Source organism: Diuraphis noxia, unplaced genomic scaffold (genome assembly GCF_037042655.1).
Source record: "Diuraphis noxia isolate RWA-SAM2 unplaced genomic scaffold, SU_Dnox_SAM2 contig0005, whole genome shotgun sequence".
Taxonomy (NCBI): Eukaryota; Metazoa; Arthropoda; class Insecta; order Hemiptera; family Aphididae; genus Diuraphis; species Diuraphis noxia.
The window spans coordinates 27860109-27870978 of record NW_028301715.1 but is presented as its reverse complement, the minus strand read 5'-3'; the positions used below and the strand labels follow the sequence as shown (position 1 = coordinate 27870978).

At 29.7% G+C, this 10870-nt stretch overlaps 2 protein-coding genes across 3 annotated transcripts; one reads left to right on the top strand and one right to left on the bottom strand.

Annotated features, from left to right (window-relative positions):
• The first annotated feature begins 2294 nt into the window (after positions 1-2294).
• On the top strand, positions 2295-7785 carry wfs1 (wolframin ER transmembrane glycoprotein wfs1). Its single transcript, XM_015508835.2, has 11 exons — positions 2295-2813; positions 2896-3000; positions 3187-3306; positions 3576-3672; positions 4339-4484; positions 4735-5372; positions 5472-5637; positions 5709-5876; positions 5950-6182; positions 6239-6520; positions 6584-7785. Exons 1-11 carry the CDS (start codon positions 2756-2758, stop codon positions 7049-7051), a joined length of 2481 nt encoding a protein of 826 aa, XP_015364321.2. The 5' UTR covers positions 2295-2755; the 3' UTR covers positions 7052-7785.
• A 1-nt stretch (position 7786) lies between these two features.
• LOC107162105 (facilitated trehalose transporter Tret1-like) lies at positions 7787-10594 on the bottom strand. Of its 2 annotated transcripts, XM_015508840.2 has the most exons (8): positions 10216-10594; positions 9919-10045; positions 9588-9844; positions 9353-9529; positions 9088-9288; positions 8867-9010; positions 8494-8809; positions 7787-8343 (listed from the first exon to the last, which is right to left on the bottom strand). In XM_015508840.2, exons 1-8 carry the CDS (start codon positions 10312-10314, stop codon positions 8132-8134), a joined length of 1533 nt encoding a protein of 510 aa, XP_015364326.2. In that variant the 5' UTR covers positions 10315-10594; the 3' UTR covers positions 7787-8131. The 2 variants fall into 2 exon arrangements, with proteins under 2 accessions (XP_015364326.2, XP_015364325.2); XM_015508839.2 differs by lacking the exon at positions 10216-10594 and having other exon boundaries at positions 9588-9864; positions 9919-10042.
• Between the last annotated feature and the right edge of the window lie 276 nt (positions 10595-10870).

Here is a 10870-nt window from a genome sequence, read left to right as displayed (position 1 = left end):
CACACACATATCTTTTATTATACTCTAAATCATACAATACAAACCAAGAAACATTTACTTTCACTACATCTGCTTACTTAGAAAGCTTCAACCAAAATGTCATGTGTAGGTTGTAGACTTTTGCAGACGATTGAGATAATATTAGAATTATTTCCGAGTATATCGATAGCAAACTATAGTTTTAAAATATTTTAAACAAATGAGTTACCTACATATAGTCACCTAGGTACCTGATGATTAATACATACTTGTTACATACTTATATACATTAGAAAAACATATACCTAGGACCTATGGGTAGTATATTGTTGTATTGTGTGTTGACCAGTTGCCCCCCACGGCTGTTATCGGGATTTTCAAAATATACCTGCAGTTGCCCTCGACCAAATGTACCAGTTGCCCTCACATGTTAATATATACACGATTACAATATATTGCCTGTAAAATAGGAAAGGTAAATATGCAAATAATAAATATAATTATTTATAAAAATAATGTAAAATAGTATAAAACGATAGAAATAAAAAATTTATAATAAATAATATAGTTATAATTTATAAATTATAATGATAAGTGGCATATTAAATGTGATAATTTGTATACAATTATAGAAAATATTCATATGCTAATATTAATTACCAACAAAATAATATGAAAAAGTCAATAAAATATTAAATATTATAATTATGTGGCATAAATTGTTAAAAAAAAAAAATTATATGTAATAATTATGTAAATCGACTACCCACTTAGATGCGTCTAAATTTACGCGTTTTTGTAAAATCCTGGCTTTTCACCTAGTAGTAGGCTATTATTATTAATACAATTTTCATTTTATCCATACTATATTTGTATAATATAATATTATATTTATTATTTATTACAAAATACAATATCATATATAATTGCAAATATCAAAATTTGATTCTATCATTTTATACATTTTTACATTATTTTTATAAATAATTTTATTTATTATTTGTATATTTACCTCCCATATTTTACAGGCTACATATTGTAATCGTGTATATATTAGCATATGAGGGGCGAGGGCAACTGGTACATTTTGCTCTAGGTAGTTTGAGGGGAATTGGTATAAAAAAAAGGTAATTTTGGGGGCAACTGGTACATGCCCATTGTACTCTTTAAGCCTAATACCTAATAAAAATACATTATACATATATATATATATATATATATATATTATATTATATTATAAATTTATAACTAATACATAATAGGTACTTTTAAACTATACCTATTCTATATAAATAGGTACACTACTGTACTGTAGACTTTAGTCAGGGGCGCCGAAGTCCTAAAAATCTGATTTGCCTAATAAATAACCACGGAAAAAATATCCCCAGAAAAAATAACCCCGAAAAAAAAACCCCGAAAAAATAACCACGCGAAAAAATAACCACGGAAAAAATAACCCTATAATAAAAATGATTTGTAAGTAATAAAGTATAAATTTGTAAAACAATGTCAATGATATATAAATAAAAAATTCTCATTATAAACGTGGAATACAATACAATTTGTCAATTTATATAATATAATAATTTGGTAGTAAAGTATAAATTTGTAAAACAATGTCATTAATATATAAATAAAAAATTCTCATTATAAACTTATATTATGGGGTTATTTTTTCGCGTGGTTATTTTTTCGGGGTTATTTTTTCCGTGGTTATTTTTTCGCGGTACCTAAAAATCTAGTAGGGCGAAAAATATTTTAAGAGGCCCAACATCTTAATATCGGAAAAAATGGCATGCCATGGAGAGGAAAATGGTCAATATGAAGCGGCCTATCTTAAATTTTCAAAATATGTCAGGCCATGGCCCGACCTTAACATAGGGTTCGGCGGCACTGACTGTAGTTACTGTACAGTATTGGTCAAATAAATTTTCAATCAGTCATTCAACATTTTGAAAACTCAATTTTATTTTCAGACGACAAAAAAATAATTTCTGGTAGATAATTGTTTTTTAAATTCTTTAATTAGATGAGCATAATATAGTCGCTTTTTAAGCCTTTTTGTTTTTGCGTTAGCTTCAATATTGTATCACAGAATTATTGCCCACCAACAAGCCATTATGTAGCCATGTAAATAACGAAATTGGTACACAAAGTGGATATTATCTACGGCGTTTTCAGTCTATTGTCGTTTTCGATAAATTAGCCGCTCACGAACAACCGGACGTGATTACGATTCCAGCTGCGGTATCAACGAGGAGGTCTCTGTCTATAGTTATAAAACAGTGTAAAGTGTACATATCAACGACCAAGACTTTAGTGACGGTATCAACTTACTATCTCGAGTACATTTTCGCGTTTGATTTACATTACATTATATAATATTTTATGATATATAAATAACTTTAAATGCCGTAAATGGTTATTTTCGGGGTCCTGGGGGTCGAAGATCAACGATCAGCCGCCGGGTGTTTATTTGGCATCGATCCGATTAATGGTCGCGAGTAATTATTGTCTGACAAACCGCACAAAGACACGGTTATTACATATTTTCCCGCAGTACGAAATTTAATACGCCGCTGATACTTCGGTCTTTGGTTTTCGACGTCGGACGCTGATTATTGCTGTTTTTGACGTTACCTTTCGCCACTCGATCGACAGCACCTCGAGATGTCACGTGCTCTGTCGCCTTAAGCCTCCAACTGTTAAGTGAATATAAAAGGTGTTTTGGTTCTGATTTTCTCGAGATTCGCGATCTTCAAACCTGGCCGAGGATATGGCCGATCCCATAATCGGGCAGAAATCCACACGAAGGAAACATTGGACCTTACTGAGTAACGATTCATCATTGTTTAATAATATAATATAAAATATTATTGGGTGCACCTGTGGTAATTTTTTTCTCACCCTCTGCAGATCGAACCCAAAGCCGATACAACCGTTTCGGAAGTTTCTTGGCAGAAGACGGATGGCCCGATTCACAGGTCGATTTGGCCAAACAGTTGCTGAACGAGAACTGCGGTAAGACGAATTAATTTGATACCCACTTATCAAACTATAAATTATGAGTTATATTTCTAATATTTATTATTAAACAGTTAAGAACAAAGCATTTTAATTTTTCTTCTAGTATTAGATAGTTATAGTAATATTTTAAATTCTATTTTAATATTAATATTTTTTAAATTATCTTCTTTCACTTTATAGAAGATGAAAAAGATCAAGAAGAAAGTGCTAGTTTAGGTGTTTATTGGCTGATCAAGGCTTCGTCGCAAGGACATAAAGAGGCAACTGAACTTTTAAGAGAATGTCTCGACACTGGAAAAGGTTTGTTCATAGTTTAATTTAGCTGATTATTTATGAGTATTTATCGATCATCGCCACTTGTATTATAAATAGGTATCTTAAGCCGCATACACACTTGTAACATTTTCTGTTACGCTGTAACACCGTTCCACCAGTTGTCGGTAAATTGAGTCGCATCAAAGGATGTTACGCGCTAATTTTACAAGTGTGTACGCGGCTTTAGCTTCAAAATTATTTTTTTTAAACTTACCACTTATTTGCATCAATTTGTTTACTGAATATTTGTTTAGGTATCACTGAACATAATTGGTTAGATGTTAAAGTTTGTCTGGAAACTTCTCAAGAGGATAAAATCATTCAAAAAACAGCACACGAAATATTTGATAGGTATTGTTTTATTATGATTAAAAATATTATCATTTATGTATTATGTATAGTATAATATTTCAGAATAACACCTTACACCAGTGTACATATAGTATGTGAGGTGTATGTCTTACTATAATTTATTTATATTTAGTAAACCAATTTTAAATAATTAAAATTAATGTTGGAGAAACCAATTTATTATACAACATAAAGATAAGAATATTATTGTGTTTGTATGTTAATTTTTCTTTAATATTTGTAGGAAAAGTATTATACAAATTTAGGTGGTATTTTTACCTTAAAATTAAATAATATATCAAATCACTCTTTTAAATCGTATAACACAAAATTGATTCTATTAAACGTATATTTTGTTGAATATTTGTAAGATGTAGAATATACATGTGAGAGTGATGAAGAGGGCATCTGTAAAATTAACTTTAAATCAAATCAAAAAATGTGTTATCATTGATATGTAATTCTATTAAATTATTATAAATTATCAAATACTGAGTTGAAGTTGATGATAATTTACTATATAGCAACACACTATAGTAAATTTACAAATTTCGTAAATGTATTCAGTTTTTACCACACTTTGATTATGCTCTTTATTCAATTATATATTTGCTATTTTTAACTAAATTATTCATGTATTTAATACATTAGTTTTTCTGATTACAGGATGTCAGCTGGTGAGGACTTTATTACTAGTGACCAGTTAAAAGACGAATTAAATCAAGCATGTAGCACCAAATCCTTAAGCTCAGACATGATTAAAGTAGATGAAAACTCTAAAGAATTCAAATGCTTAAAATCATCGCGACAAGGTATTAAAAATTTTTGACTAACTATACCTTAGAGTTTATTGGATGATCCAGTAACTGTTCTTATTCTGCTCAATACAAGATCTTTGGAAAAATACAAATAATAAAAAGCCTTTCCCCCAAAAATATAAATATAAATTAATTATCACATTTATTATCTTATGTATCTTCTATTAGTATACATGTCAAAGTTTGTCATGATTATTGCAATTTATAATTATAATATTCTATAACATGTATATATTTGTTTTAGACTGGAAATCCAGAATAAATGAATCTGGTGAAAAACTTACTGAAGATGTATTAGTGAATGCTGCTAAAGATTTTTCACGCGGGCAAATGCCACTTGTGCAAAAAATACTTACCATTGAAGAAAAAAAAAATGCCATATCTACTACTTGTGACTTATTTCTCCAGCCAGTGTACATTATTCACAATTATAATCTTTGTCTTCAAGAACGATTGAATAAAAGATTTTCCAAGTTGCCATTAAATCCATTCTCATATTTTCATGCTCCAACATTGATAACTACACTTCTCTGCTTTATATTAGGCTTGGACGGTATTCGTTTATTGATTCCTTATATTCTATTTTATGGATCATTGCTCGCAATGGTGGTTGCCACAGTATGTGCGCTATGTGCTAAGAGAGATTATGGACGATTCCGCCGATGGTCAAACTTATTTATCACATACAGTGGTGGTTGTCTCAGTGCTCAAGAAGCAGAATATCAACATTTGATGAACACTCTTAAGCCATATGTTTTCTTTTTTGCATCATTAGGAGCTCACTTATTTTTGAAGACTGTAATTGATTCGGACACTATGTTTCAATCTGAATTAACCGTTGTATCAATTTGCTTAACGTTTTATACACTATATTCTTTTTCGGTAACTACACTATGTCTTATAATGTATTTATTTTAAATTGGTAAATTATATTTTAGAATACATGTTTTATGTGGTAAATATTTGTATGTATTGTTTTAGTTATCTGGCCCAAAACTAGGCAAAACCAAAAATATAGATCTGATTGCGCTGTTATCGTTTTGTGTCAATGTGCTAGCAAAATATCCATATGAAACCGACACAGTAGTAAGCAAAGGCTGGAGGTTTCTTGATTTACATGTACCAACGTTTGCATCATATGTCATTGGTAAGTTAACTCGTGAATTATGTTCTTATTATTTATATTAGGTATATTAAATGCTTACAATTATTTTCTAGGAAATGGTGTTGAATTTTGTCTCAACTTTAGAGCGTTATTTTATTTGATATTACCAGCTATTATGGTTAAAATGGCTGCACGTAATAATTGGAGAGGAATTTACACAGACTTAATACCACATTGCATGACACTTTCATGGTGGCAGATGGCTCTAGTTGCTTCTCAAGGTATGTTATATATATTTGATTGAAAACTAAACTAGTAAATCGTTTAATATCAATTTTTATAATTGTTTTTTAGAGTCGACATGGTATGGGCTTGTTCGTAGTATATTAGCCTTAGTCTGTGTATTTATTCTGTTTCCGATTACTGGTATTTTCTTGCCATTTGTCACTATTGGCAACGACTTTGAGACAATTTATCAAATTATTCAACTGCCTGTTGTACTAATATTTATGTGGATTTTACATATAGTTTTGCAATATTTCAAACGTAAAGGTTTCCGCACTGATTCGTTTTACACATATTTACAGGTACTTAAATTAATATCCAAACTATTAATTTAGTAATTAACTGTAATTTGTTTTAGGTTCTTATAGTTTTAATTGGTACAACAATATGTGTTTTTAACAATTATGAGCGTTTACAACAGTGGATTGAGCCGCCTGCTGACAATCACTTAACATACAATGATTTCTCTGAATTTTGTAACAAAGATATTGGTAAAAATTCTCAAGAGACTACAGTGATGGTCGATATTGACTGCTCACAATTAATTGGTCAAAATGTGCAATGGGATGGTTACATAAAATCCAGCAAGGTTGTTTCAGTATACAATCCCATTTTAGCTGTTTTAAGCTTCTTTCCAAAAGTAAATTGAATAAGAAAAAAGTGCCTTAATTTAATTTATTTTAAATATTTTATTTTATTTTAGATTATATCAAATCCACTGACTTGTCTGTTGGGCAAACGTTTATCAACATGTTCAGACTCTTTCGGTTGTAACGTGAGCTCAAAGCTATCTGATCTTTGCCACTTATTTGAATGGAATCGTTATACATATGAAATAGAAATAAAAATGAGTAATGAAGGTGTATGGGGCAACAGTGGTGATATAACAACACTGTTAACCAATAGTCAAGACATCATAATGGACAACGCAACAAAAAGTTTAAGAGAAAATGACCATGTATGGTTTTCAGGCCAGTTGTCCGGTAACAAATTTGGTATATTAACTGCTAAAAATCCATATGTGCAAGCATCTTCCATTGGGTGTTTGACATGTTCCAAGGTTCAAGTTCTAAATAATAATGTTAGACAAAAATCATTTGATGACGAATTTGTCAAATGTGCTAAAAGACTGTTTCAATTTATTTTATATCCAATTGTATTATTTAAATAATATTTGCAAAAGAAGAAAAAAATTATTAATAATCCTACTAAAATTAGTTATTATTTAAAGTTTAATATTTATTTTTATTACTTAAAAATGCTTTTATAAAGTATCATTTGCACTGTGTATTATTAAATTTATAACACTTAATACTGTGAAGTGCAATAATTATAATTAATTTTTACTAATAACTAAGAAATTAACCAAAAATTTGTTTTGTTTGTATGATAAAAAAAAATATTATTTAGAAATAAATGTTTAACTAAAAACTTAATTTATTTTCTTTGTACCTATTTTAAAAATAAGTTTTTATTATAAATAACACATTTTGTCATCCCCAGTCATAAAGAACGCCGCACCAGCATCTGGCTGCATGTGTTGTCTGTCTTATAAATGTACAATATGACCAATATTATGTTAAATAGTACATTTTACTCACTAGTTTTAGAAATATTAGTAAAACGTTTTACTGTAAAAATAAAATGTTCAATGTTGTATGTTATACAGAGAAAACACATTCTGTGAGGTGTTAGAAATATGGGTCTAAAATCATCATATATTTTTATATTTATAAAAAAAAATATATATTGAATAATTATAACTTTGGTAAATGTAAATATGGTCATGATTACATAAGCTAAGTACATAACCTGTAAAATATTTATATGGATTTCAATGTGATGTACAAAATTAATAATTATACAACACACAAAATAAACAATTTAATGAGAACTCAATAGAAACTTTGATCAATTTTATAATTTATTTGTTAGAATTTAACCTGATTAATCAAGTGAGCATTAAATAATTATTAAACTTGTTTAAAATAAGAAAGGACTATACAAATTTTTTGGTAAAAAAAGTATAAAAATTTAATATGTAAATATTGTAAACATATTATGATATGAATTTTAAAGTAGATATCTACTTAAAAATTTTAATTATAATTTTATATAAAACATAAGTTAACTTTTAAGAAGTTTATAAAACTAAAAAAAAAAAAAAATAACTTCAAATAAAATAAATGCAGCACAACTCAAGATTTGGAAAATGTTTACATTCAAAGTCTTCAGATGATCACAGTATAGGTTATGCACCAAGCAACAACTGAATTTCTTCCATTGTCTTGCCCTTAGTTTCAGGAACAATAAATACCACGAAAAATATGCCCAAAACACTGACCAGCGTATAAAGCCAGAATGTATTGTATAAATAAATAGCAGATACCAATGATGAGAAAAATTTAGTAGCTATGAACACAAAAAACCAGTTGGCCATACATACTATTGAGCTGGCAATACCTAAAAACAATGATATTAATTTAATATAATGCGTAATTTTTAATTTAAAACAAAGCTGTTTAAAACTGCTAGCATATTACTCGATATGCTATAAACAAATGACAGAATTATTGATAACATAAACTGATGTATACCAAGAACAAATATTACCTTTAATTTGAGCTGGAAATATTTCCCCCATCAACATCCATGGGATCGGGCCAAATCCGATGGAGAATAATATTATAAATACACACAATGACACTAATGGGATAAATCCAACTGATGAGACATCATAATTGGAATCCTTTGCATAGAAAAATCCACCAATGAAAAATGTGCAAATTCCCATTGCAATAACAGAATACAAGAGTAAAATCTTTCGTCCTAATTTATCAACAACAAGTGTTGACACGTATGTAGACATAACAGCCATGACACCTACAATAACCGTGGATGCATTTGAGCTAATTGAGCTACCAGATGCCTAAAATAAATTAAAATATTCAGTTATAGTAATTTAAAACAAAACAAAATTATTTACATTGAAGATGGTTGTGGTGTAGAAAATAACAGTGTTACATCCCGTGAACTGCATAAAAACCATAACCCCTAGGCCTAAGAATAGTCCACGCTTGGCTGGAGTAGTTTGGAAGGCTTTCCTGACAGAAACTCTATCTCTTTCAGTCTGAAAATTTGTTGTTTATTTATTACACAATACAGAACTGTTAAATTATTATGTAAATTTATATTTGGTGCTTGTACTTTAGCTAAAGACTCTTGCATTGCAATTAATTCTTGGTCAACCTGACCAAAAGGTCTACGGAAATATTTCAACGACCATCTGGCTTTTATAATATTTCCTTTTGTAAGGTAGAAAATTGGACTTTCTGGTACAGTAAACATCAAACATAAATATACCACTGGAATTATTGCACAAGCAATAGACAGATCATGAACATTTAACTGTAAAAGAAGATGATATTTAAATAAAAATTAATCAAAGTTTTATACAGTCAAAACTACTTACAAATGATCCCATGACATAGGTGAATAAGATACCTGAGAATACTTGTAATTGAAAGTAAGTCCCTAAAGTACCACGTATTTCTTTATCAGCTATTTCAGAGGTGTATTGTGGTACAATCACAGAGTATGAACCACTTGCAAATCCATTTAGAAATCTTCCAATACAGATCATTTTTACCTTAAAGAACAATTATTATATTAAATATATAAATATGAATTCATATTATAATATTTACAGAAGAAGCCCAGATTATCATTTCCCATCCTAAGAGCGCAGGAAAAATTAACAATATCATCAAACGTTTACGTCCTAGTTTGTTCACTAGAGCACCCATAAACGGACATCCAAGTATGGCACCGAGTGGCATGCACGATGCTATCCATGAAATGTCTTCATCAGTAATGGGGAATCCATATTGGCCATTTTCCATCATTGGGCCAGCTGGAGATGTCCATCCAAGTGTTGTGCCCATAATAAAACCGCCAATAGTTACTATGATCACATGTAACAATCTATAAATTTGTAAAAAAAATACATATACAAATGTAGGACATACAAAAACTTACCGATCAACGTCACTAAATATTGAGTCCTATATTGTGTATTTTCACAGTCAAACAATGTGTTTTGAGATAGTTGTGTAGGTTGAAATACTGTTTTGTCAACAAGAGGACTCTGTTCATTATAGACTTCCTAAAACAAAACAAAATACATTTGTCAATAATTTTTTTAACATGAACATTTGCTTATTACCACTTGTACACTACTTAATACAACATATTTTGTTATATTTGAATAAGAAAAATCACAATAGTAATGACCAAGCTGGTTTTCTAAAAATTTGTAAAGCCTTAAGTAGGTACCTTGAGTGATGCGATTCTATTTTGGCCACTGTCTTTATCACTCTTTTGAGTTCCATCTGGCCCTCCAACTTCGTCCAACGACGTTACAGTGGACGTCATTTGACCGGAGAGGTCGATTTCCGAAAACCGTTGTACAGTAACCAATTTCAGTTGATCAGACTCAGTGAGTCACGACGGTCGAATTATCCCTAATCCCAAATATCGTCACTGATTTATTTTCAATTGTTCTAGTACTAGTGTACTAGTGTACTACAGAACTGTCAATTTGAACGAAAAAACCAAAACGTTGGAAAAATATTAAGTAGGTAATAAAAAAGTGAGTTGAAAATTTGAACACTATAATATGCAAATGATCATAATTTCCAAATGATAAAGATATTATGTAATATGTCGTTATCTAATCAATTAGATTTAAGGAGACTTTGGAGTTCGGACGCGTTCCGTCTAACCACAGAACTATACAGGTCTAACCATCTTCTGTTTTGATACATTAATCATATTTTACTTCTCATCTCTTGTCCTCTAATTAGTCTAATTATTGGTCTCAACTACAGGTCAACAGTCAATAGTCAAAATCTCATAATAGCCATATTATACAATATTATATTAAATTATATCGTACCTAGTACCTACCATAACAGTTGTGTTTACTTAT

Coding starts and splice junctions, on each gene's coding strand:
- LOC107162105 (XM_015508840.2), bottom strand. CDS start 10,314: ATGACGTCCACTGTAACGTCGTTGGACGAAGTTGGAGGGCCAGATGGA. Junction 10,046..10,215: donor ATAGAATCGCATCACTCAAG/GTACCTACTTAA, acceptor GTTTTGTTTTAG/GAAGTCTATAATGAACAGAG. Junction 9,530..9,587: donor TGATAATCTGGGCTTCTTCT/GTAAATATTATA, acceptor TTGTTCTTTAAG/GTAAAAATGATCTGTATTGG.
- wfs1 (XM_015508835.2), top strand. CDS start 2,756: ATGGCCGATCCCATAATCGGGCAGAAATCCACACGAAGGAAACATTGG. Junction 3,001..3,186: donor GTTGCTGAACGAGAACTGCG/GTAAGACGAATT, acceptor TTCACTTTATAG/AAGATGAAAAAGATCAAGAA. Junction 3,307..3,575: donor ATGTCTCGACACTGGAAAAG/GTTTGTTCATAG, acceptor ATATTTGTTTAG/GTATCACTGAACATAATTGG.